We start from the raw sequence: 27,188 nt of genomic DNA on the forward strand, positions 1-27,188 counted from the left end.
CAGGTTCGTTCCTGTGAATAATGGTGCAGCAGTGATGTGATGCTGAGCTCTGACATGCAGAAGAGTCGTGGACTCTTACTGGTGGTCTCACCTCTGATCTTTGTTCTGGTTCTTCTGATGGTCCCACAGAGAGCTGAGAGGATCCTCACACTGATCCATGCTGCTGAACTCACACCAGCTCGCACACACTTTGTACCTTCACCTGAGGAGGAAACACACCGTTCAGTACCACTCCATGAAATCCTGATCAGCTGACCTGCTTCACCTTTCCTGGAGGAGTTTTAACAGCTGCAGTTCTAAAAACCACTGCGCTGTGATACAACATTTGGTTGTCTGTGTCTTTGTGTAGCCCTGTGATGGACTGTTCACCTGTCCAGGTGAGTCAGCTGGGACAGACTCCACCCCCTGTGACCTTCTACAGCAGTGATGTCAGACTCATCTCAGTTCAGGAGAAACATTCAGAGCAGTTTGATCTCCAGTCACCAGTAAATACAGCATAATAACCTATAAATAACCACAGCTCCTAATGGTTCCTTTGTTTTAGTGCTAAAAGTACATTCTGAAAATGTTCACATTTAAGGAATTATCTTTGTACAAAACATCATGAACTACTTAAAATTTATAATGAAAAATAAATTCAGTTTCACCAACATTCAGCCTCAGTTCATCATTTCCACATTACAACTTCCACATCACAGTTTATCTACAAAAAGATGCAAAAGTTTTAGCACAGCTGTCTGGAACTGAACGATGTAATATTTAATTTTATGATCGAAACAACAAAACTCAGAAATTTTTTTTAAAAAAACTGAAAAAAGAAATGACAAAAATGAACTGCAAAATGACAAAAAATGAAACAAAACAAACTAGAGACACATTTGATTAAAAAGTTACAAAGTGACAAAAAATGAACAAAAACAAGACGACCTATTACACAAATGACACAAACAAGACAAAGAAGGACAAAAAAACCCCACAAAAACAAGACTCTGGAGGACCGCTTTTGGCCCACGGGCCTCATGTTGGACACCCCTGTTCTACAGGTGAAAAGTGTACTCTCAGTTTGTGGAAATGGACCTTAATTCATGACGTCATGGAATGAGCCACTAGGGGGTGCTGTTGCTGATTTACTGGTTCTGTTGTTGCCTGTCTTGCTAACCCTGGTGTCGTCCTGTGGGTCAAACTGACCCGTTTTAAAGTTTGAAAATGTGGGGAAAACATTTTCGCAGTGAAACTTCTGATTTCCATATTTTGGGGGAAATCTCTGAACATTTTTTGGTGGAAAAAAAGAAATATTAGAAATGTGTCTTAAGAACATTCACATAAAAAATCAACCAAAATCCAGCGAATTTCGCTGGATTTTGGTTGATTTTTTATGTGAATGTTCTTAAAGAAAATATTAGAAGTTTTGCTGATATATGGAATCACTTTAGATATTTTATTTTTTGGAAGATTTTCACTCATTTATAAAAAAAATATTTACAAGAACCTTCTTGCCAAATTTGGGGGATTTTTTTTAAATAAAACTTTTAAGGAATTACTGGAATTTTCTTCCTGAAGTTTTTGCAAATTTTCAGAAATTTGGGGAACTTTTTTTGCTGATTTTTTTGTTTTTTTTTTCAGCCAAAGAAACAATATTTTTGGTGCCTGTAAATGAGAACGACAGGAGGGTTAACACATCTAAAATTAGGAAGTTACATAAAAGCAAAAACCTATTTTTGAGTGAAATTTGCTTTTTTTTTTTTTTTTAGCATATCTGGTTTATTTTAAGACACCTAAGTGTGACAATCCTGGTAAAATATAGCTTAAAATAAGTTTTTAAGCTAATTTTAAGATCTCAATATTCTAAATATCAGATCCTATTTACAGAAATCTTACCAAGCTGTTTTTCATTTGTTCTATTTGCAGATTTTTTCATTTATTTCAAGGTAAAACTTCCATGACATAATTTTTTTTTCTCGTTTTTTCCAGTGTGGTGTTCACACACAACAAGGAAAACAGCGCATCATAAATCAAAGTGCAGACTAACCGCCTGCTGGAGCTCACATGATAATGCAGCTAAATAGTTCTATGGGTTTACTGATAAAACCGTGAAGCTGAATAACTGAAGGTGCTGAGTGGGAAACCTTTCTAATGCTGGTGAAAACCTGCAGCCTCCTGAGGACAGGCAAAGTTCAAGCTTCAGTCTTCACTTTCTGTAAACACAGAGTTGGATTTCATCAGCAGATCTGTGTTTCTGAATGAACTCATAACAGAGAAATGACCGATGAGGCGACTGCTGGCGTCAACGGCAGCTTCCTGGTGAGAAAGACGAATAAAAGGTCTACTTACTGAAGTTCTCCCAGTGAAAGTTATTGTTCAGAAACACATTTCTGCTGCTTTAATGAGCTCCAGGATTGTCCTCCTTCAGCTCTGCGTCTTCAGGCACTGAATCACCTCAGAGTACAAACCAGTGTGAACCTGCACAGTCCAAAGAGCAGCTTTTTATGACTCTGACATCAGACAGCTGCTCTTCAGTCGTGTACACAGAATTCAGCAGATTTTATATCCAGTCAGAGTGTGTCAGTGGCAGCAGCTCCAGTAATCAGTCATATTTCTGACCGAGCAGCTTCACACTGATGGAGGCAGAACATCTAAACTAGTGTGTGAGTCCACAGGTTGTCTGCTGGGATCATAGGATTAGTGTAACTCTGCTTTCCAACAACACTCCCTCTGCCTCATCATGGATCAGAGCCTCTTGGGCCCATCTTTAGATTTATGTTTGACCAAAACACAAGGAGACGTTCTCCACTTCCGATGGTGAAGATGTTCAACTCTGAACTACACAGCAGTGAGTTTATGTTTCCTCTCTCAGCCCCGATGGGATAAACTCAACCCCAGAAGTGTAGCTGCATGTTGTAATCTGTCATCTGTATTCCACTGCTCCCCATCAGAGTCATCCTCCACAACATCCTCTTTCTCCTCTGTAGGACGGAGCCCAGATAGCTTTTTGGGACAAACAACAAAAATATGACAAAAAAGGACAAAAAACAACAAAAACAAAACGAAAAATTAGACAAAAATGAGGCACAAAACAACAAAAATGAGACAGAAAATGACAAAAGCAAGAAACAAAATGACAAAAAATGAGACAAACGACATGAAACAAAACAAAAAATTAGACAACGAAGGCTGTTTATATGGGTTATTTTGCTGTGATTTTTCTGCTCTGGCCCACTGGAGATCAAATTTGGCTGAATGTGGAACCTAAACTAAAATGACTTTAACACCCTTGGTATTGAGAAACTGACAATAAAAGTCTCCTATTCTATTCAGTATAATACCAGTAATACACACAGATACAGTCTATGGTACTATTATAATGTAATAAGATAAGACAAGAGCAATCCGAGATTTCTGACCTCCGCCAAGGGAAGATGATACGAAGTTGGAAAATCTAAATCCGGATCCAGAATCCAGATCCTTAACCGGATCAACACAAAATTTGAATGGAGTCTTCCCTGGGCCAAGATCCACCTCTGGTGAAAATTTCATGAAGATCCAACAAGTAGTTTCCGAGAAATCCTGTCCACAGACACGCACACAGACAGACAAATAAATAAACGGACCTGATCGCATAACCTCCTTGGCGGAGGTAATAATCCTTTATTGATTCAGGTATTGCAGCAGCACAGGGCAAGTACAAGGATACAAGGTGGTAGCATGCATTGGGTTCAAGAATTACACATAGTTTTAGGACAAACCAAGGGTGGTAAAAGGTTGTATTTATATAGTGCTTTACATAATACATCACATTCACCCATTCACATACTGATGGCGGGAGCTGCCATGCAAGGCGCTAACTACGACCCACCAGGAGCAATTAGGGGTTAGGTGTCTTGCTCAGGGACACCTCGACATGAGCACGATGGGCTGGGGGGATCGAACCCTCCGGTTGCGAGACGGCCACTCTACCCACTGAGCTATATGGGGAAACAGTAAACTGACCAGTAGCAGCAAACAGTATGAGGTATTCACAATGTTGAAAAAGTGTCATCCAGGACAACTGAGCTATTAGCTAATACTAATCATACTTATAGTCTATGGTAATATACTGTATCTGACTGACAGCAGGCCCTACGTTATTAATCCTCGCTGCAGTTGCAGTTCCCGATCCGTCCATGCGGTGTCGCTGCTGCTCCTGGTGCTGAAATGCCCGGATGTTATTGTAGCTAGCTCTTTTAGCAAATCGGCTAGCCGCTGCGACGCCGCTGACTTCTGCCGCTACGGTCTGCCGCATCGGGGACTTTCGATCGTTTTCACACCCCCAGCCAGTAAAAGCTGGTTTTTAACGTCTTTAATTTAACATCGGTAATTTATCATGATAGAATTTGACCGGAGGGCTGTTTAATTTCAGGTCTTATCGCTGATTTTCCAACCGGTTTGGCGGGACTGGATCGGGTTAACAATACTACGAGCTAAAGGCTAAAGCGGCGAGCGTCGACACACAGGCCAGTCTGTTCTTTCAGGTAGCTAACACAGCTAGCTTAGCGAGCTACCGACCGCGGCTGTCATGGAAGACAAATCTTTCACTAAAGAGTTAGACCAATGGATCGAACAGCTAAACGAGTGTAAGCAGCTATCGGAAAACCAAGTCAGGACACTCTGTGAGAAGGTGAGTAGAGTTAAACCTCCGTTTTTTCCCTTTTCTCAGTCGGCCTCGCTTTCAATGTGGTTGCGAAAGCGGCTCCGGCTAACTTCTGGAACGAGGCAGCGACAAGGCAGCTAAATTCGCCCTATTTTCGACCAGTCATCATGAGGTTGTCTTGATTTCTCATGACTGTAGCCGCTAAATTGTATCCTAGGCGTGTAATTTTCGCTATGACCTGTGAAAACAGCGCCACATTTAGCGGTTATCCGACAAAACGTCGTCTCATGACAGACAGGCCGAAAATTCGCATATTTTACACCGCAGCCAGCAAATAGACAGAGCCCACTTTACTGGCCGTTTATTCACTAGGCTGCGTTTTGCGCACAAACTAGGAGTGAACCATTATTTTATTCAGTGGTGTGAACTCTTGTCTTTACTGTGGTGGATTATCAGTGCGTGTTAGTCAGCGTGTGCGTGTGATGATCCGCACCGCGCCCTGTCTTTATCGATCATCCGTTTTATTGCATAGACCTGTCAAAGCCTCCCAGTTATTAGACGCCACCTCAGGTTTGTTGCAGCAGTAAAAATAACTGCAGCTTTCTGCATCATCAGCTGTTATAGTTGGTAAAATACACCGAATATCTCCAAACTGTGGGCCGTTTGTGTCCTGCAGGAATAATGCTGCTTCCTTGTGACTGGAATGAATGAAAGAAAAGAGCTGGTTTGTTCAAAGTGTCAGCTGAGCAGATATTAATAAACCGAGAATCTAATTTGGTGATAATGAGCAGATTGGCTAGGCAGGGATGGACAGATCTAACATCTGGAGGCAGATGATGTGAGTTTCTACAGCAGCAGAGTCAAACTCATCTTAGTTCAGGTTCCACATTCAGCACAGTTTGATCTGAAGTGGGCTGATCAGTAAAATGAGAGCATAATAACCTGTAAATAACAACAAAAGGACACAAAACAAGACAGAATATTACAAAAACAAGACACCAAGTGACAAAAAATGAGACGAATGACACAAAAAAATTAGACCAGAAAGTTACAAAGAAGCAAAAAAAAAAAGGACAAGCAAGACAAAAAACCCACAAAATGACAAAAATGTGACACAAACAATATGACAAAAATGAGAAACAGAACGACAAGGCGAGAAACAAAATGACAAATAAAATGAAAAATATATCAGCCAAATGACTAAGATCAGAAAAAAAACACAAATACAAGACAAAATTTTACAACAACCAGACACAAAACAGTGAACAATCTAGTATTTTACTTTAGAACAATGACAAGTTGTTTTGAGCATAAAGTAAAATACTCGGTTGTTCTTTTTCATTTTGTGTCATATTTTTGTAATAGTTTGTCTGTTTTGTTGTTTTTTTTGTCTGGCTTTTGTCATTTCTCATGTTTTTGTCATTTTGTGTTTCCTTTTTGTCTCACTTGTGTTTTTTTTTGTCTGATTTGTCTTCTTGTGTTTTGCTTTAATCATTGTTTTGTGTCGTTTTTTGTCTCGCTTGTCTATTTTTTCGCTGCTTTGTGGCTTTTTGGTCTAATTTTGGCCTCCTTTTTGTTTGTTTTTTTCATTTGTCTCATTTTTGCCATTTTGTGTCTGGTTTTTGGTATATTTTATGTTGTTTTTACTGTTTTTTTTTGTGGTTATTTATCAGTTATTACGCTCAGATTTTCCAGGTCACTTCAGATCAAATTGGGCTGAATGTGGCCCTGGACTAAATGAGTTTGACTTTTCTGCCTTAGAGGCTGTAATATGTGAATATTTAGCATTTTTTGATGTCTTTTTTTAATTGAAAATGTCAATTATTCAAATGTTTGTAGGAGTTTCAGCTCCTAATAATAATAATTGTGTTTCATGTTATTGCCTTAGTTATGGTTGAAACTGAAGCATGAGTTAGCTAGCGGGCAATTAAATGAGCAATTTTCTGTTTTTAATTCAGTAAATGAGGTTTTGAGAGTTGGTTCGGTGGAGGAAAGAAACCGGAAAATATTCACATTTAAGAATCAGAAATCTGATGATTTACAGAAAAAAAAAAAACCCTCAGTCCGTCAGTTGACAGGAAAACAAGCAAATCCTCTGTAAATACAAAGATTTTCTGGAGTGTTTTTGTTTTTTGTACCATTGTAGATCAGATAAACTTCTTGACAGCTGCTTGGGTAAAAAGAAGTCATTTTTAAAAGGTCACATTAGAATTTTAGAGTTTGATGGAAGTGTCAGGCCTTTTGTGAAACAGAAAGTTGGTTAAAAACAATAATCAGTGGTAGAAATAACGTGTTTGTACGACAAAACGTAGGAGGATGTGAAGCTCAGAAGCATTCCCCTTTTTAGAACAATCATTAGTTCCTGTTTGAATGAACATTAGATGATTAAAACACTAGATGGTTGAGCTTTTTTAAGAATTTCAAACATGGCTGTAGTTTTATTATATTTTTACAGTATTTTAAAAATATTTTTAATTTATTTTCGTTACTTTTTTACTATGTTTACAGTATTTTAAAATACTTTAACTGTGTTTTTATTATGTTTTTAAATTATATTTCTACTGTATTTTAAAATATTTTACTGTATTTTTTTACATTTTTAATGTATATATGCAGTATTTTAAAAATATTTTACCCTTTTCTTATTTTTATCTATATTTAGAAAAATATTTTTCCAGTATTTTATTTCATTTTTACAATTTTTTTCACTAATTTTATTTTTCCCGACATTTTTGTGTTTTTGCTGTATTTTTGTTATATCTTTAATATATTTTGCTATATTCATATTTTACTATATTTTTGCTATTTTTGCTTTATTTTCGGTATTTTGCTTTTTCTGTATTTTTGCTATATTTTTGCTGTTTTATTGTATTTTTCCTATTTTTTTCCTGTATTTTTGCTATATTTGTACTATGTTTTTTTTTTTAAACTATTTTTTTACGGTAATTTTACTGACTCATTTGCATTTATGGCTCTTTCTATTCTAATTTAACTTAATTGATTTTTTTGAAGTTCGAATTGTTTTTAAGAAATGAAACAAAAATAGTCTTCACAGTCTCATGGAGCCCAAAGGTAACATTCTGACAGAACTTATGCCAACAACCAACAAATAGTTTGTTTGTGTGGAATCAAATAGAAAATGACAGTTTCCCATTGATAAGAAAAAAAATAAAGAACTTTACTGTGATAGTTTTTACTCCAGAAACAGCTGGGCTTTGGTTTTTTTGGTCTCGTCAGCAACAATTAGAACTGAAACTTCGTCATCAACAGAGGAGCTTTAGATCAACCATTTTTTTCATGAACAGTTTGGAATTTTTAATAAATTCAAGCTAAAAAAAAAACAACTGAAAATAACTCGTCTCTTTGTTCCAGCTGTGGGTGACAGGAGTTAGTCAGTCTGAGGACTTTTATTTAACCTTCATCTTCTGAGATGTGATTATCAGGAAAGGTCCTCTAAAGGTCACTAATGAACCAATCTGTGTGTTTGTTTCCTCCAGGCCAAGGAGATTCTGACCAAGGAGTCCAACGTTCAAGAGGTGAGATTTTCCTACGACGCTTTTCCTCAACATCCACACAGAAAACAACATCTGATTATTGATTTGCATAAAGAAATGCAAACATAAACTACCGTTGAACAGTTTGGGGTCCCCCAGACAACTTTTATCCATGTGCTAACATAACTGCACAAGGGTTTTCTAACCATCAATGAGCCTTTCAACACCATTAGCTAACACAGTGTAGCATTAGAACACAGGAAATGTTCCTCTGTACCCCTATGGAGATATTCCATTAAACATTTCCAGCTAGAATAATCATTTACCACATTAACAATGTCTGCACTGGATTTATCATTCATTTAATGTTATCTTCATTGGAAAAAATGCTTGTCTTTTAAATATAAGGACATTTCTGAGTGAGTCCAAACTTTAGAACGGTAGAGTATCTGATATGAAATAGACGATGAATAAGTTGATGAAAAAGGAGCGGGAAGAAGTCAAAACTCATCTAATCCCACTCCTCCTTCCTGCTTCTTCAAAATACTACCATTTATAAATAATAATATTGACAAAAACATGATTTTTAATAAATTTACACCAATATGTCCGTCTGCATTTAGACAAAACGACCCAACGACAGCAAAACACAACAGAAAGAAAAGACCCAAAAATGTAATAAAAAGTATAGGAAAAATACACTGAAATATACAAAATACAGTAAAAATATTCTAAAATTACACCAAAAAAAGTGAAAATACAGTTAAATATTTTTAAAATACTCTAAAAAATATAGTAATAATACAGTCAGAATAAAGTAAAATTACACCAGAAATATTATGAAAATACAGTAAAAATATAGTTAAAATACATTAATAATATAGTAAAAGTACACTGAAAATACAGTAAAATATAATAAAATAAAATCGAGTAAAAATATAGTAAAAATGCACTAAAAATGCAATTAAAATATATAAAATGCACTAAAAAATCTATTAAAATATATAAAATGCACTAAAAAATCAATTAAAATATATAAAATGCACTAAAAATATGGTACAAGATTTTGTAAAAGTATAATAAAAATACACTAAAAATATAATGAAAATATAGAGATAAATGTCAGAACATGAAGCTAAAATAAAAGCAGTGAGAGCTTCAGTTCATGGAGAACATTGAGCTGTTTCTGATGGATTTCTACAGTTCAGCAGCAAACAGAGCTTCATGTTTTTTCTAGAAGAACCCTAAAGAAGATAACCAATGCCTCCTTTGAGCGCCGTTCCCCATCTGAACAACATCACACCTTGTTTACACTCCAAACTGTGTCTGGTTCTAGCTGTGGGTTCTCTAAATGCCACCGTGTTTTTATAGAATCCTCTCAGAATCTTTCAGCCAAGAAGAAACAAAGCAGAACAGTCTGTCTGTTCTCTACGCTGAAGTTCCAGAACGTATTCAGAGCAGGGCTGGACTTTGACACGTTCATTAATATATAATTAATTACAGAACAAACGACTCATAGAGCAGTACTCCTCCAAGGCTGCTCAGTCGTTGTACGATTGCCGACGGATGAACAAGAAGGACGTTTTTAGTGACGAGTGAATGTTAAAGGATCTGACATGGATCAGAGTTTAGGTCGTGTGATGAAACGTTTTAGTGTTTCTTTGTTCCTGTTTGAGGATGTTACCTTTAGTGAGGAAGTAAATGGAGGAAGTTGTTTATTTTTGAAGTAGTTCAGGGTTATTCTGGTCAGTGACGGGTTTTAATCATCATATTAACAATTAGAATTGGCTGATTAAACAGTTCTATCCGGTTGGTGCCAGAACTACCAGCTATACATGTTAAAGTCTTATTAATGCACACGTAGCGCCGGTTAGCTGTCTGGATGCTAACGTTATTTTAGAGTTTTGAGGGATTCAGAGGAAAACAGTCCTCAGTTATAGCTAAGAAAAAATCAGCAGCAATGGAAAGGAAACTTGTAAAAACTGTCTAAAACATTTGGCTTTTGTTTTGTAAAATGATCTCATGAGCCTTTAGAAACCATTTTGTGGCTTTTGAAAGTCACTAAAAATAGACTGAAGGTTCACTTCCACTTTTTCTAGAGAGAGATGACAAGATTCAGGTTTTGTTTCTCCAAATATTAATGTTTATGTAGAAATAAAGAAAAGCAGGGTTTCAGTCAGATGTGTTCAGTCTCTCTAATAAACAGTGTGTGATTATCAGCCAGAAATATTGAGGGTTTAATGATTAAATTTAGGAGAAAAGCTCTAATTGAACCTTGACTGTGAAAATTCTCCAGGTCATGGTAGTTGTAGGAGATTCAGTAGAAACCAGCGGGACTTCTCTGGTAGGTTTTTGAAGACGTTTGTTCTTCAAAAAGACTGAAAAGTAATGAAATTTTGCTAAAATGACAACAATTTTGCAAGATGACTCAAAAATTTTATAGGAAGCAGTGAAGACTAAAATGACCTCCAAAATGATTCTACCTTGTATAAAATGGCTCAAATATTGTCTAAAACTACCAGAAATTTTGCTAAAATTACAAAAACTCTTTAATATTACTCATAAATTTTGCTGAAAGTGACAAAAATTGTCCTCAATTACTTCAGATATGTCCAAAAAGACTCAAAATGTCTATAGAATAATGTTAAATTCTGCAAAATGACTCAAAAATTGTCCTCAAATGACTTGAAATGTGTGCTAAAATGCTCAAAATGTCTCCAAAATAAAGTTTGAAACATGAATTGGGGCATTTTATGAAGGTTGTAATGGACTGGAATAAAAGTTACATGCCTTTTTATGATTAAGGTAATTTATAAGTGGTGTGACTTCATCAGAAAACCCTCTGGTCAGCTTTTGAAGACCTTTGAAACCTACCAGAGAAGTCCTGTTGGTTTCTGCTGAAGCTCCAATGATGAGTTGAACCGTGACTGTGGAGATTCTTCATTTCATGGTAGCTGTAGGAACTTCAGTAAAGATCAACTGAATGTCTGAACCTACCAAAGACATCTAGTTGATCTTTACTGAAGCTCGATGAGTTGAACCTTGAGTTTTGGTCTAATGTTCTCGCAGGTGAAGAATGAAGCCCGTAAAGCCGTTTTCATTTATGTTTTGGTGACGCTGTGACTCCTCCCCCTCAGGTGCGATGCCCGGTGACGGTGTGCGGCGACGTCCACGGTCAGTTCCACGACCTGATGGAGCTGTTTAAGATCGGAGGAAAGTCTCCCGACACCAACTACCTGTTCATGGGAGACTACGTCGACAGAGGCTACTACTCCGTGGAGACGGTCACGCTGCTCGTCACGCTAAAGGTAAACCAACAACACGTCTGTAAGAGTCTGTGTCTGTTTAAACCGTAGACTAAACTAATTCTAGAAAAACTTCTTCACAAACGTCCGTAGAAGGTAGATATTCACTGACAGAAACTTTATGGAGACCAGCCTGGATTGAATGTTTTGTACTTTTCTCCATTTTTAAGGTCCAATAATTTCTCATTATTGTCATTTTGGACAAATTTAAATTACTTTAGACCATATTTGATTTTTGAACAAACAAACAGTTCTGGACAAGTTCCAGGTAATTTTGGACAATTTTAAGTCATTTTCAACCGTCTTTGCCCACTTGCACCCATTTTTAGTCTTTTGTGACATGTTTTGAGTAATTTCGGACCATTTATGTCGTATTTTGGACCAATTTTGAGCGATTCTGAACAAGTTTCAAGTAAAGTAGAGCCTCAAAAGCTGCTGAAACGTCGACCAAAGACTTTTCTAGGAGAAACATGGATCCATCCATAGATAGATAGATAGATAGATAGATAGATACTTTATTTATCCCTATAGGGAAATTGTTGTATCCGGCAGCTCATATAAAACACCTAACAAAACGCATAAAAACATCGTCACATGTAAAAACATAAAAATGGCACTTGCAGGAACTTTATGGAGACACTAGACCAGCCTGGAATGAAGATTTTGTACTTTTCTCCATTTTGAAGATCTAAAAATTTCTCATCAATGTCATTTTGAACAAATTTGAATTATTTTAGACCATCTTTGAGTGATTTTTGAATAAATTTTAAGTGATTCTGGACAAGTTCCAGGTAATTTTGGACAATTTTGAGTCATTTTCAACCATCTTTGTCTTCTTGCATCTATTTTTAGTCATTTTGGACTAATTTTGAATGATGTCGGTTAAATTTTAGTTGTTTTTGGACACATTTCATGTCTAATAAATATCTAAGAACTGGAAGCTTGTCTGGTCAAACTTAACACAACAGATCTACTGATTTTAATTGATTAATAACTGCAGCTCAGATGTTTTAATTGTGAAACGTACTGAGACTGATTGAGTTGTGTGACTGGTTTTGTTAATTGTGGTTTAATTTAGTCCTCAGGAAGATGCAAAGATTGGTCAATCTAGCTTGATGCTAATCCCTATGTGGAAACCCATTGGCATGCTAACAGTTAGCATCCATGCTAACTTCCATCTCCTGTGTCTCCACACGGAGCTGACTGCAGATCAGCTGATGTGATCTCTGAAGCTGCTGGCATTTTGTTTGTGGTTGTAAATCTGATAAGTGGAGCCTGGACCTGCTGCTGCCGGCCTCCAAAGATCTAAAAATAATCTGCGCTTTGTTCAAACAGATGTGAACAAACGGAGCAGATCCACCTGAAGCCAAAACGTTCTGAGAGTCGATGGTTTTACTGTCTGGCTTTACGGCGGACAAACGTTTCTAAAACAGGTTTATATAACATTTCTAAAACAGGTTTCTAAATGTGATGAGGAGGCTGGACCTGTCCTTATCAGCGCTGGTTCACCATTAACCCTGATATGACGGAGTAATTAAAGCTGCTCTTTAACCTGATGATATCTGTTTAGCGTAGCTCCGGTTCCATATTCTTCATGATTGGTGGTGGATGTGAAACCAGATCAGATGGATCCATTGCTCTTTCTGCGTATAGCATCTGTGGAGTCAGACGAACATTTCACACATTCACCAGATCTCAGAGTGTTTTTTAGTTGCAGTGATGGGTTTATAAAAATACACAATAAAGCTCACAGAACAGAAATGTTTATTAACCAGACCACAGGATTACTAATTGAGGAATACAGTTATGCTATTTCTGTATTTGACCTATATGTGAGGAAATAAACTATTTTCATTTTTTAATGTTTATTTCTAAGCAATTAATTGTCGTAGTTAAGACAAAAGTCAATATGTATTATTGAAACTGGGCATACAAGGGTTATATTGATGTAAAGCAAATGAAAAAACTAAAAAAAAAAACTGCTCTACAGCATGCAGATATGTCAGAATATGTCCTGGTGGACTGGCAACGGAGTAGGTCTTAAAGGATTAAAAAAAAAACTACAAAAATGGCTGAAATGTAAATAAATAAACATCAAAGATCTAGTTTCATAAAGGATTTTTTGTTTTCAACAGTGAAATGACACTTTATTTTTATTACTGTATTTAAATCAGGAAAGGCAATCTATATTTTTATCAATATCTAATAGATAACGGTTTAAATCTATTAGATGTCAATATGACGTTCTTTAAATGTCTGGTTCAGAAAGAGAAGATGAGATTTAAAAAAAAATAGAATAATAGAGAGAAAATGAAATAGAAATAAAATGAAGTTATATAAGGTTAAAAATATGATTAAATATGGCATCCTTAAATGTCTGGTTTAAAAAAATAAAATAAGAGAAAATACAAGTAAAATAATAAATAAAATAAAAATACATTTAAATAATTTTATTCCTTTGAATATATAAATAATTATATAAGCTAAAAATATAATGTAATTATATATGACATCTTTAAATGTCTGGTTCTAAAAGATGAAATAAGAGAAAATAAAATTAAAAATAAAATATAAATGAGGTAAAATAATTTTAAAAATTAAGATAAATTTAAAGTAGGATAAATGAAAAGTAAAATAAAATAAGCTAAAATATAAATAGGACAATATAAAAATGAAATTAAAGTAAAATAAGATAAAATAAAAATAATAGGATAAAAAAGCTAAAAATAAAATTGTTGCGTGTAATCAAAAAATGTAAAAAAGTTAATACAGAAAAAATAATATACAAGAGTGTCACTATCTTTCTGAGTTTATTTATTTAAATGTGGTGTGATCATATGACACCAGGACTGATCTGAAGACAGTTTTGTTGCTTCTTTAGGTTTTAAACTGGCTCCTTTTTTAGCAGACATTAAGTTTGATCTGACGTCTTCCCACCAGAAGCTCTCCAGACCAGGACCTCCCACACCTCTAACGTGCTTCCTGTTCTTGTCGTGTTCAGGTTCGTTTCCAGGAGCGAATCACCATCCTGCGAGGGAACCACGAGTCGCGGCAGATCACGCAGGTCTACGGCTTCTACGACGAGTGCCTGAGGAAGTACGGCAACGCCAACGTCTGGAAGTACTTCACAGACCTGTTCGACTACCTGCCGCTCACCGCGCTGGTCGACGGACAGGTAGGACGGACGCCGCCTCTGATTGGACGCTCTGAAACGCTGTGTCACGGTTCTACAATAACACAGATAAGAGCAGAGATGTCGTCTCTGAATCCCAGCAGGAGATTCAGTTCAGATTTAAAGCAACGAAATAAATGATAAATGTGGCAGAAAGACAAACGTCTGAACTTTGTCTAATAATAATAAAGATGATAAACTTTTAAAGCGCCTTACGTAACCTGAATTAGTTTAATTTCTATCTCTGATCTCCATCCAATCATCTGCAGTCGCTACGTAGCTCCGATTTCTTTGGTTCACTGCAGATAAAATCAAATACTTAGCGCTGAAAAATATGTGTTGTAGTTTTTCTGAATATCAACCTGACATCCTTAAATTTCTGGTTTAAAAAAGGAAGATGAGAGAAAATTAAATTAGAATGAAACTAAAATAGTATCAGATAAAATGTTCAGCGCTGAAAAATGTCCGTTTTCTAAATCCCAATATGACATCCTTAAATGTTTTTTAAATGATTAATTAAAAAAATAAAAATAGAATAAAAATAAGAGACGAGAAGAGAAAATTTTATTTGATTAAATTAACTTAAAAGCAAAATAAAGTAGAAGAAAAAATCTAAATCAAATAAAATGAGGTAAAGGAATAATTTAATAAGATACAAATAAATAAAAATAAGATCAAATAAAAATAAAGTGATATAAAGTAAATTATATAATATAGAAAAAATCTACAGAACATGAAAGAGACAGTTTTTTAATTAGTTTTGCTGTGATTGGACGGCTTTTTAGTGTCGCTACTTTAAACCAGCAAACTTATTAAATATTAAAGATAAAAACCTGAAACTTTCTCTGTTATTTCTCATCACGTCATTGATTGATAATCTGGAATATCAGACAAATAATCTGTGAATATGGATGAGCTGAAATATTAAAAAATTAAAATTAATGAAGCCATCAGGAAAAGTGACATTTTCAGCTCATATTGACAAAAAACTGATACTCAGAAGTTAACTAGTGACGTTTTCTAAGCTGTCTGTAGCTGTAGGTCACAATAATAGAAAAGTAAACTCTTAAAATACTTCAATGTGAAATACTTGATCGTAAAATGAGGGAAAAAGTTATTTTAATACCACTTGCACAACTGCCACAAAAACTAAAATCAGTAAAATGTCTGATCCAAGTAGAGACGTGGAGTTTCCACATTATTCTCCACATCCATAACAAAGTATTTCTTTTTAAATATGAGCATGTTTTTCTCTTTAATGGTTCCTCAGATGTTTGTAACAGCATGAAAACTATCTCTGAAAGTATTTGACACATTTACGTTTCAGTGTTTCTGTCTGTGTGGTTGAACTTCTCCATCTTGTTTCACGTTTAGTTTTCTGTCTGAACATTTCGTCCTACATTCTCACTGGAGCTTGTTTGGTTGTTTCTGTACGAATCAATAATTGATCAGCTCCACATCTTTTCCTCCACTTTGAGAGCTTCCTGGATTAAATATTTGTGTAGAGAGCTCTAGGTAGAAGCCCAGAGTAGCTCAGTCTGTGGTCGTAAAGCTGCTCGTAAGTCTCACATTTGACATTTCAGGATGTGCTGAAACGAGTTTGTGTGTTTCCGTTCCAGATCTTCTGTCTCCACGGAGGTTTGTCTCCCTCCATAGACACTCTGGATCACATACGAGCTCTGGACCGCCTGCAAGAAGTCCCACATGAGGTACACAAACCACTGTCCTTCACGTCAACTAACGACAGATGTCTTTAAATGAAAACATGTAGCTTCATTTATCAGAACGCTTCCAGAATGTCTTGTGTTTATCGGGGACTATTTTCTGTGGCGGAATAATCTACGTTTAGGGCTCAGGTGAGTATTTGTGAAGGAAACGGCTGAAAATATCAGAGGAAATGTCCATTAGCTTTCAGAAAAAACCCTCAGTGACAAAAATATTCCACATTCTCTCATTAATTCAAACTTGAATTGTTTTAGAGATATTTGCTTTGGCATTCTCACTCTGAATGATGAGAATCGACTTTACTTAACCCTCCTGATGTCTTCATTTACGGGCACCACAAATATTGTTTCCTTGTCTGAAAAAAGTCCAAAAATTCAGCAAAAACTTTCCCCAGATTTAGAAAAATTTGCAAAATCTTCAGGAAGAAAATTCCAAAAATTCCTTAAGAGTTTCCCTTAAAACTTTCATTTAAAAGAAATCCCAAATTTGGCAAGAAATAAAAATTTAAAAAATACAAATTGGAAATATTTTCAGAAAATGAATAAAAAAATCTTCCAAAAAAATCCTAAAAATATCTAAAGTGATTTCTATATGTATATCAGTGAACAGACTGTGAGGTGTTGATGTTTGTAGGTTCTTGTCCAGTTCTAACCTTCTTGTCGTCCTCCAGGGCCCCATGTGTGACCTGCTGTGGTCGGACCCTGATGACCGCGGTGGGTGGGGAATCTCCCCCCGAGGTGCCGGCTACACCTTCGGACAGGACATCTCTGAAACCTTCAACCACGCCAACGGCCTCACCCTGGTGTCTCGCGCCCATCAGCTGGTCATGGAGGTAAGACCTGCTGCTGCTCTGACCCAGATACCCCAGAGAGGAGCACCTGCCCTCTGGAATCACCTGTAGGGGTAAAGGCTGGAATCACCTGTAGGGGTAAATGATGGAATCACCTGTAGGGGTAAACGATGGAATCACCTGTAGGGGTAAACGATGGAATCACCTGTAGGGGTAAACGCTGGAATCACCTGTAGGGGTAAAGGCTGGAATCACCTGTAGGGGTAAATGATGGAATCACCTGTAGGGGTAAATGATGGAATCACCTGTAGGGGTAAATGATGGAATCACCTGTAGGGGTAAACGATGGAATCACCTGTAGGGGTAAAGGCTGGAATCACCTGTAGGGGTAAAGGCTGGAATCACCTGTAGGGGTAAATGATGGAATCACCTGTAGGGGTAAATGATGGAATCACCTGTAGGGGTAAATGATGGAATCACCTGTAGGGGTAAAGGCTGGAATTACCTGTAAGGGTAAAGGTTGGATTCACCTGTAGGGGTAAAGGCTGGAATCACCTGTAGGGGTAAAGGTTGGAATCACCTGTAGGGGTAAAGGTTGGAATCACCTGTAGGGGTAAAGGTTGGAATCACCTGTAGGGGTAAAGGTTGGAATCACCTGTAGAGGTAAATGATGGAATCACCTGTAGGGGTAAAGGTTGGAATCACCTGTAGGGGTAAAGGCTGGAATCACCTGTAGGGGTAAAGGTTGGAATCACCTGTAGGGGTAAAGGTTGGAATCACCTGTAGGGGTAAAGGATGGAATCACCTGTAGGGGTAAAGGTTGGAATCACCTGTAGGGGTAAAGGATGGAATCACCTGTAGGGGTAAAGGATGGAATCACCTGTAGGGGTAAAGGATGGAATCACCTGTAGGGGTAAAGGCTGGAATCACCTGTAGGGGTAAAGGCTGGAATCACCTGTAGGGGTAAAGGATGGAATCACCTGTATGGGTAAAGGCTGGAATCACCTGTAGGGGTAAAGGCTGGAATTACCTGTAGGGGTAAAGGCTGGAATTACCTGTAGGGGTAAAGGCTGGAATCACCTGTAGGGGTAAAGGTTGGAATCACCTGTAGGGGTAAAGGTTGGAATCACCTGTAGGGGTAAAGGTTGGAATCACCTGTAGGGGTAAAGGTTGGAATCACCTGTAGGGGTAAAGGCTGGAATTACCTGTATGGGTAAAGGTTGGATTCACCTGTAGGGGTAAAGGCTGGAATTACCTGTAGGGGTAAAGGCTGGAATCACCTGTAGGGGTAAAGGTTGGAATCACCTGTAGGGGTAAAGGCTGGAATTACCTGTAGGGGTAAAGGCTGGAATCACCTGTAGGGGTAAAGGCTGGAATCACCTGTAGGGGTAAAGGCTGGAATTACCTGTAGGGGTAAAGGCTGGAATCACCTGTAGGGGTAAAGGCTGGAATCACCTGTAGGGGTAAAGGCTGGAATCACCTGTAGGGGTAAAGGCTGGAATCACCTGTAGGGGTAAAGGCTGGAATCACCTGTAGGGGTAAAGGCTGGAATTACCTGTAGGGGTAAAGGCTGGAATCACCTGTAGGGGTAAATGGTGGAATCACCTGTAGGGGTAAAGGTTGGAATCACCTGTAGGGGTAAAGGCTGGAATCACCTGTAGGGGTAAAGGCTGGAATCACCTGTAGGGGTAAAGGCTGGAATCACCTGTAGGGGTAAAGGCTGGAATCACCTGTAGGGGTAAAGGCTGGAATCACCTGTAGGGGTAAAGGCTGGAATCACCTGTAGGGGTAAATGATGTCTCTGGTTGGAGCTTTCTGCTCAAAGTTTCCTCTGAAGCTCAGACACGTTCTGAGCGTTTTAGTTAAATCTGGCAGAAGTGGGCCGTAGCAGCCTAAAAATCCTCCCGTCTCCATGGCAACCCAGTGGAGTGAAGTTGAAAGAGTGAACCAGTTTCACTCCCACTGAGGTTCAGCTGAGAGGCTCTTCAAGCACTTTGTGTTCTCAGATACCAACTTTTACTGCCGTTAAAACCCTCTGTTAGCGTCCTGCTGAAGGTAGAGCAGCTGGACTTAGAAAATAGTTTAGAGAACTGAAGAATGATGGAGCTCATTAACCCTCATGTTGTCCTCATTTGCAGGCACCAAAAAATATTGTTTCTTTCTCTGAAAAAAAAAATCAGCAAAAAATTCCCGAAATTTTTTGACAATTTGCAAAACCTTCAGGAATAAAATACTAATAATTCCTTAAAAGTTTTATCTAAAAAAAAATCCCACAAATTTGGCAAGAAAATTCTTGTAAATATTTTTTTTAAATGAGTAAAAATCTTCCAAAAAATCCTAAAAATATCTAAAATGATTCCATATATATCAGTAAAGCTTCTAGTGTTTTTTTAAAGAACATTCACATAAAAATCAACCAAAATCCAGTGAATTTCAGTGCATTTTGGTTGATTTTTTTTTAATGAATGTTCTTAAAGAAACACTTAACATTTTTTTTTCACCAAAAAATGTTCAGAGATTTCCCAAAAATGTTGAAAATGTGGACATCAGAAGATTCACTGTGAAAATATAATTTTTCCTCCCACATTTTCAAACTTTAAAACGGGTCATTTTGACCTGCAGGACGACGCGAGGGTTAAGTAAACTAGAAAATTCAGTATTTTTATTTATAATCAGAGGGTTTCTAAACATACCTGGATCCTGGTCCCATTGGGTGATTATATTGTGATTTTCATCATCAGTTAATTTGAGGGTTTTCTGTCTTCACAGTCCCAGATTAGAAAATGAGCTGAGAATGAATCCAATAAATGACTTCTGATGGATTAATCCGGAGCAGAAAATACTGATAATACCAAAATATCAGGGACATTTTGTCTCTAAAATATCAGAAAAGGGTGGAAAATGTGAGGGTTTTTTAATGTAAGTCAGTCTCCTGTGTCAGTCTACTTCCTGGTCAGTAACGTCTCCTCCTCCTGCAGGGCTATAACTGGGGCCATGATAAGAACGTGGTGACCATCTTCAGTGCTCCTAACTACTGCTACCGCTGTGGAAACCAGGCAGCCATCATGGAACTGGACGACACTCTGAAATACTCTTTGTAAGTAGGAACACGCTTTTACCGCCAGAGATTTCATTTACAGTGAAAGAATGCACCGTTAATAAACTGTTTCTTACTCATTATGGCAGCAGAGTTTCCAGAACATGAACCTTTTAGATCCAGAATCATTTTCAGAGGAACACCTGGTCCTTCAGAACCGTCTGCACTCTGACCAGTTTCTGGGAATTGTTTTGGTCCCGTCTCATTTTTCCTCACTACAGTCTCATTTTTCCTCACTTTGACCTCATTTTTCCTCATTTTAGTTTTATTTTTCCTCACTGCAGATGAATTTGTCCTCACTGAGGCCTCATTTTTCCTCACTATGGTCTTATTTTTCTGAACCATAGCTTCATTTTTCTTCACCGTGGGCTCATTTTTCCTCACTACAGTCTCATTTTTACTCACTGTGGTGTCATTTTTTCTCAATATAGCCTCATTTTTCCTCACTTTGACCACATTTTCCTCACTATAATTTCGTTTTTGTTCACTGTGGTCTCATTTTCCCTCACTTAGACCTCATTTTTCCTCATTATAACTTTTTTTCCTCACTGCAAATGAATTTGTCCTCACTGAGGCTTCATTTTTCCTCACTGTGGACTTATTTTTCTTAACCATAGGTTCATTTGGCCTCATTGTGGGCTTACTTTTGTAACAAATGTTGCCTTTTAGCAGATTTAGATTTTTGTGTAAATATTTCTCAGATTTCTGACAAACCTGACCAATCATTTTGAGTCTAAATGCCACATTTCACCTTGAACTCCACCACTCTTACCTGTCGGTTTCAATAAAGGTTGTGTGGACGTTTCTGTTTATCTCCTCCGTCTAACAAACGTTCTTCTGCCTCCAGCCTTCAGTTTGACCCCGCCCCCCGCCGCGGCGAGCCCCATGTGACCAGACGCACTCCTGACTACTTCCTGTGAATGTCCAAAGCCATCCCTGTCCATCATCCACGAAGCTCCGCCCACCTGCCCGCCCCTCCTCCCCACCTCCACCTCCTCATTTTGGATGGAAAGAAGATATTAATAATAATAATTATGATGATGATTATTCTGTACCAGGGAGAGTAGACGCAACCGATTGGCCGAACGAATCCGAGATTTTAACGAGAAAAGAGCGAACCTTAACGAGCGGCGCCCCCTACAGTCGTGTTTTCAATATGCTGTCATTAATGCTGTGCTTCTGGGGAAAAACAACATGTACAACTATGAGCTGTTTTCTTTTTTTGTGTTTCTTACATGTTTGAAAACGATAAAATAAAACTACCAACGTGGACCAAATGTGCCATATTCTGATCCTTTTACCACATGTACAACGCGCAGGTTTTCCTTTTCTTTTCTCTGTTTCTTTCAGTTGTTGTTTTTTTTTTTAAGACCAGCACTTTCCTCCTACCTTCCTGACGTCACCAAAACTCCACACATCTCATGGCATATGTGCTTTTTTCTGTTGCAAGATGATTTCAAATCAAAAAGACGAATAAAAAATAGGAAAAAAGTTTGCTTCAAGTAGTCCAGCTGTCAGTTTTAGCTGTCCAGGCTGCAGCCGGTGGTCATCTCAGCAAGTATATTACTGTAATTTGAATAAAGACAACAGACGTATAAAATAAAATGTCCTATTGACAAACTACCGGGACGACTCTGTGTCTTTTCTTCAGCTCCGTTCTTTAGCATTCTTGTTTTGTGATGGCGCAGATATTCTGGAAGCCCAGTGAGCACCAAAAAGAAACGGGACCTGGTTTGGTTTTGGGCAGTTAAGCGTTCAAAGTTCCTGCATTTTTCAAGTTAAATTATGTATTTTTTGTCAAAGAAAAACATTTGAGACCCCACTTATAATTCAAGACAGCATAATTTTAAATGTCTGACCGGGACCCAGAAATCTTAAAATCCAAGAGTTCAGTTACTTTGAATGAACTGAAGCTTTGAAAGTAAAGATATAAACTTAATTTCTCATTCCTGCAGTTAATGAAACAAATGATCAAGTCACTGATATTTATTCAGAACATTTAAAATAACCAGAAACAAGATCGGGTGTTCTGAAGTCTTAAGAATAAGAAATTATATAATAAAGCATAAAATAATAAAATATAGTGTAATGTAAAATAATATAGCATAAAATAATACAGTATGTATTAATATAATCTGATATAAAATAATATAGTATAAAATAAAATAATATAAAACAATGCAATATACTATAGTATAATACAGAATTACACAATATTTTTCCGATATAATATAGGATAATATAACAGTCTAAAATAATGTAAGATAATATAATTTAATATAGTATAATATAATATATAGTAAGATAAAATATAAAATAATATAGTATAATATAATATTTATGATACTTAAATTGTATTTTAATGAGTTGTGCTTATACAAAAGTTAACTTTTAATCTCAGAATATATTATTCTTTTTGTCTCGTTTAATAACTGATAACTACTAACTTTTAAACAGATATTTTATTTTAAAAAGATTATTTTGAAAAATAGAAAACAGTATAAAAATAATGCAATTTAATACAATAGTTATGGTACTTAGAGTATATTTTAATGGGTTTAGTGCTTTTATTGAAGTTTAATTTTAATCTCAGAATATATTTTATATTTTAGCACTTTTAATAACTAATAATTAACTTCTAAACTGATGTTTTGATTAGATAATTTATTCGAGAAAGATTGGTTAAAAATAATAGCTAATAGAATAGAATAGAATAGAATAGAATAGAATATCTTCTTGACCCTCACAGGACTCCGTCAGCCTTCACCTCAATTATCGCGAGAGTTTGCGGGAAGCGCCTGTCATCCTTCATGTTATTTCGTTAGCTCCTCTGCTAATGCTGTCTTCAGTTTCACGGAGGAGCGTTTAGTCGAGCTGAAGGTTGGTGTTTTCTGTTCTAACGTCTGTTTAGTTTCAGTGAAGCGGTTGTTTTCCAGCTCTGAGGCACACTGAAGGAAGCGAATGTTGTTCATCTCTTGGTTTTCCGGTGTGTCAGTTAGCTGCTCTGAGTTAGCACCGGCTAGACGTTAGCACAACAAGCTAAAAACATTAGCTGCTGGCCTCATTCTGGACTCTGAGCTGTTCGATTCTTCTCTTTAACTTAGATTCTTCTTTTAAATCACTCTTCTAACCAAACTAATAACACATTCTCTGCATTTATTCCCCACTGGTTCCCAGACAGGATGTGTTTGTAGTTGATGACTGAAGAAAGCGAGTTTTTAGTCCTTTAAGACAAACTTTAAGGAGTTTTCATCACAGTTTCAGATCTTTTAGACAGATTTAAACATTCAAATTAATTTCATGTCGAGTTGTTTTCATCAAATTTTGGAGTAGTTTATGGTTAATTTCGAAGTATTTTGATCATTTTTGGAATATATTGGTAAATTTTGGAGAATTTCCGTGAGTTTTTAAGTATTCTGAACAATTTGGGTCAGTTGTATCATAATTCTTGCTCAGTTTTGGAGTATTTTGGTGAATTCCGGAGTCATTTTTTAGTAGATTTTGGTGAATTTTGGAGTGAATGTTGTCTAACTGTTAAATTAATGTTTCCTGGGGTCTCTGTCTGCATGTCAGACAGTGCTACATCATGAGGATTTCGTCCTCTGGTCTCCGTCTGGATGGAGGATGTGGTTCTTCACTATCGGTCCGGATCAGCAGAAGGACTCGGATCTCTGTTGGAGACCTCAGAGAAGCTCCTGGAGCCGTTCCCCTGCAGGCCTCCTCCAGTCTTCACCTGCTGGTTCCCTGCTGCTGCCGACCGCCATCGACCCATCAGACCAGTAAAACCAGCTCCTGTCATCACCTTCTCAGACGTCTCGCTCTCCAAACCTCCGCTGGAAAACCAATCAGAGAGCAGAACAGCTGGCATTGTTGCTGCAGAGACTCAGAAACCCAAAGGTGGCATCTCAGAGGAGCAGACGTCTCCAGTCAGGCGGTCCTGGAGCGTCTTCAGACAGACAGAAGTTCTGCTGCAGAGCTCTGAGTCCATGTCCAGACGTTTCCTCCACATGGTGTCGGTGAACAAGCTGCACCTCCGGCAGAGAGCCAAGTGGGTCATCAGGGAGCAGAACTTTGAGACCAGAGACATCGAGCAGGTCAGAAATATCATCTGTTTACCACGTTTCACCTTTTATCTACACCCAGCAGAGAGAGACGGAATATCACACCAACAGAAGACGTTCTTGTTGCTTCCAGCAAGCTAACAGCTAAAAGTACAACCAATCAACTGTAAGATTAAAATGTTTTCAGGATCAGTTCTGTCTAATCAGTTAAATGGAACATCTTTGTGTTTACATGCGAACATTTAAATCTGATCTGTAATCTTTTGCAAAAATGCTTTGCAAAAAAATCTCACAAAGTGTTTGATGGGTGTTAACTTTGGAATCATTTTTGGTTAATTTTGGAATTATTTTGAGTTAATTTTGGAATCATTTTTGGTTAATTTTAGAATAATTTTTGATTATTTCTTTGGTTAATTTTAGTCATTTTTTGATTAATTTTGGGGTAATTTTTTGATTGCTTTTTGGTTAATTTTGGAGTCATTTTTGCACATTTAATTTTTCCTCATCATCTGAGTCTTTTGAGTTTTTCTGTCATCGTGTTCCTGTGAACATTGTGAACATTTAAATCTGATCAATAAAATGAAACGGCTTCAAATTTCATTGTGAGATAAACCCGCTGAAGGTGGGTCGACGGTCAGTAAAAAACAAAAGAAGCATAGAATAAATTATTTCATATATCGACTTAAATTTTCAGAAATATCCTCATAAATATCCGTATTTTATGTTATAAACATTTCAGGCTGAGAGAGTCGATGATTTGAGATGAATGATCGAGTTTTAGTCAAATTTGAACGTTTAATTTTAGTAGTTTTGTGAAACCTAAACACATTTTTGTCAGTTTTCTTCATGTCATTTTAGTCTCATTTTTTGCATTTTTATTTTTTCTTATCAGAGAGTTTTGAGCTGTTTGTGTTTCCATGTGAACATTTAAATCTGATCAGTAATCTTTTTCAAGAAAAATCTCACCTACTGCTTGATGTATCAAGTTAAAAATTCACTTTTTTCCCTAAATGTCAGTATTTTTTGATCCAAGTGTTGGGGTAAATCATAGACGGTGGATCAGGAGCTGCTTTAAACATCATGAGGTGGTCTAAATGTCTGGTCCTGGTCCAGCAGGTCTGGAGGACTACTGTCTGGTTCTGGTCCCTGGCTGGTCTAGAGGACTCTAACCATCTGGTTCTGGTCTCTGCAGGTCTGGAGGACTCTGATCCGGTCCGTCAGGAGCTCCAGTCTGCCATCGTTTAACGCCAACATCCAGCGGCAGCGAGCAGAGATCTGGGTGTTCTGTGACGTTCTGAACGGAGAACAGGTGGGACGACACCTGAAGGAGCAGCTGCAGCTGAAGGGGAGGATCAGTCTGTCGGTCCGTCGCCTAGGAAACGTCTTCAGCCTGTAAGAAGGATAGAGGAAGGATGGAGATCTGTCAGCTGGTAAAGCTTCATTCTGTCTCTGAGGGAGTCCTGGTGGTTCTCAGGAGCTTTGATCTTAACCAGAGACTGAACTATGACGACGGTTTAACAGTCACTTTATTTATGAGTCGACAGAAAATAAGCCCTCAGTCAGAGTTACCAGGAATGAAGGAGGTTTTGCCATGGAGATCTAGCTCCTCAGCATCAGTTACCATGGAGATCTAACTCTGTAGCATTAGTTATCATGGAGATCTAACTCTACATCAGTTACCATGGAGATCTAGCAGGTTCAACGTGAACCACCTTCCTGACTGTAAACTCTGACTTCAGCCTCTTCATTCCTCTTTAACTCTCTCATCTGGCTTCATAGTAGCAGGAGTGGTTTTATTTTAATTTCTTTTTCTTTTTAATTTAAACCGCCCTCTGCAGGAGTCGTTCAATCATCTAGAGACCCTCAGATCTGACGGCTGCAGCAGATAAATGTCTGGAGACTCTGAACCTTAAATATGTCGTCACAGCTCAGACATTTTAGAGAAATTGACAGCGGAGGAATTCAGAGTGAATAAAAACTCTCCAGACTGAGACGAAATGAATTCACAGAACTCAGATTTAAGCCTCAGTGAACACATTTAAACAGACTGAAGAGGAAGCAGGAATATTATTATTTATATTATTTTGTTTCTTTATGACACCTGATCACTACCAGGACTCGCCTGTAAACACACTGGATGTGGGAAATGATCGGCATTTTGTAAAATCATGTCAGTGTTTTGTACAAGAATATATTTTAAATACACTCTGTTCTGTTTACATTTTAATATGAATCCGTATTTAATGAATCTGCTGAATGTTTTTACTGCCGTCTGTTTATGAATTTGAAATGGGATGATTGTTTTTCACGCCTGTGCTTTGAATAAATGTTTGTTTTTCATTATAAGCTCCTGTGGTGGTCTCTGTGTGTGTGTGTGTGTGTGTGTGTGTGTGTGTGTGTGTGTGTGTGTGTGTGTGTGTGTGTGTGTGTGTGTGTGTGTGTGTGTGTGTGTGTGTGTGTGTGTGTGTAGCCGTGCATGTAATAAGTGGCCATACACGTGGATGCAGACTGTGCTTGTATAAGAGCTGAATGAATGAGGGCAGTCTGAACACCCCCATCTCACTGCAGCACTCTTTTGTTGCTCTCCTCCTGACAGTTCTGCACGCTGAATTAAAATCTAGGTTAGCGGAAGTGACGTCAGTGCCCTGCCTCCCTACCCAGCTGTAATCAGTTTTAATCTCTTAAAGCCACTTTTGTCGCCTCTGCTGTCACAAGAATAAATAATGATAACAACAATAAATAGCGGATTTTATTTAGTAACATTTAAAAATTATTCAGCTGCAACACGTTCGATTTATTGTGAAATTTCTTATGAAATTCTAAATAAATACATCATTAAAGCCTTCTCCGGGATGATCACAACCTGCACGTTGTGATCACCCTGCAACGCAGCAGCAATTTTCCATAAAAACGACCG

The 27,188-nt window shown here is 37.4% G+C and overlaps 2 protein-coding genes and 1 long non-coding RNA gene across 53 annotated transcripts; 2 read left to right on the forward strand and 1 right to left on the reverse strand.

The window, feature by feature from the left end:
• The first annotated feature begins 4,207 nt into the window (after nt 1–4,207).
• Nucleotides 4,208–21,833, forward strand: LOC110964154 (serine/threonine-protein phosphatase 2A catalytic subunit beta isoform). Its single transcript, XM_022212780.2, has 8 exons — nt 4,208–4,654; nt 8,125–8,163; nt 11,259–11,429; nt 14,428–14,601; nt 16,218–16,307; nt 16,994–17,155; nt 20,092–20,210; nt 21,058–21,833. Exons 1-8 carry the CDS (start codon nt 4,553–4,555, stop codon nt 21,128–21,130), a joined length of 930 nt encoding a protein of 309 aa, XP_022068472.1. The 5' UTR covers nt 4,208–4,552; the 3' UTR covers nt 21,131–21,833.
• Nucleotides 17,123–18,923, reverse strand: LOC127534712 (uncharacterized). 50 transcript variants are annotated; one of them, XR_007943064.1, is made up of 8 exons: nt 18,744–18,920; nt 18,394–18,593; nt 18,144–18,293; nt 17,869–18,068; nt 17,644–17,793; nt 17,519–17,593; nt 17,344–17,443; nt 17,123–17,243 (listed from the first exon to the last, which is right to left on the reverse strand). It is a non-coding gene; the product is annotated as an uncharacterized LOC127534712 (long non-coding RNA). The 50 variants fall into 50 exon arrangements; XR_007943067.1 differs by having other exon boundaries at nt 17,344–17,418; nt 17,469–17,593; nt 17,769–17,818; nt 17,919–18,068; nt 18,394–18,643; XR_007943028.1 differs by having other exon boundaries at nt 17,494–17,593; nt 18,394–18,643.
• A 1,134-nt stretch (nt 21,834–22,967) lies between the features above and the next one.
• zgc:101664 (uncharacterized protein LOC450064 homolog) lies at nt 22,968–26,617 on the forward strand. Of its 2 annotated transcripts, none has more exons than XM_022212785.2 (3): nt 22,968–23,090; nt 23,784–24,304; nt 25,464–26,617. In XM_022212785.2, exons 2-3 carry the CDS (start codon nt 23,828–23,830, stop codon nt 25,665–25,667), a joined length of 681 nt encoding a protein of 226 aa, XP_022068477.1. In that variant the 5' UTR covers nt 22,968–23,090; nt 23,784–23,827; the 3' UTR covers nt 25,668–26,617. The 2 variants fall into 2 exon arrangements, with proteins under 2 accessions (XP_022068477.1, XP_022068479.1); XM_022212787.2 differs by having other exon boundaries at nt 22,991–23,090; nt 23,788–24,304.
• The last annotated feature ends 571 nt before the right edge of the window (nt 26,618–27,188 follow it).

The sequence above is a fragment of the Acanthochromis polyacanthus genome, chromosome 7, assembly GCF_021347895.1.
Source record: "Acanthochromis polyacanthus isolate Apoly-LR-REF ecotype Palm Island chromosome 7, KAUST_Apoly_ChrSc, whole genome shotgun sequence".
NCBI lineage: Eukaryota > Metazoa > Chordata > Actinopteri > Pomacentridae > Acanthochromis > Acanthochromis polyacanthus.

Coding starts and splice junctions, on each gene's coding strand:
- LOC110964154 (XM_022212780.2), top strand. CDS start 4,553: ATGGAAGACAAATCTTTCACTAAAGAGTTAGACCAATGGATCGAACAG. Junction 11,430..14,427: donor CGCTGCTCGTCACGCTAAAG/GTAAACCAACAA, acceptor TGTCGTGTTCAG/GTTCGTTTCCAGGAGCGAAT. Junction 16,308..16,993: donor TGCAAGAAGTCCCACATGAG/GTACACAAACCA, acceptor GTCGTCCTCCAG/GGCCCCATGTGTGACCTGCT.
- zgc:101664 (XM_022212785.2), top strand. CDS start 23,828: ATGGAGGATGTGGTTCTTCACTATCGGTCCGGATCAGCAGAAGGACTC. Junction 24,305..25,463: donor AGACCAGAGACATCGAGCAG/GTCAGAAATATC, acceptor TGGTCTCTGCAG/GTCTGGAGGACTCTGATCCG.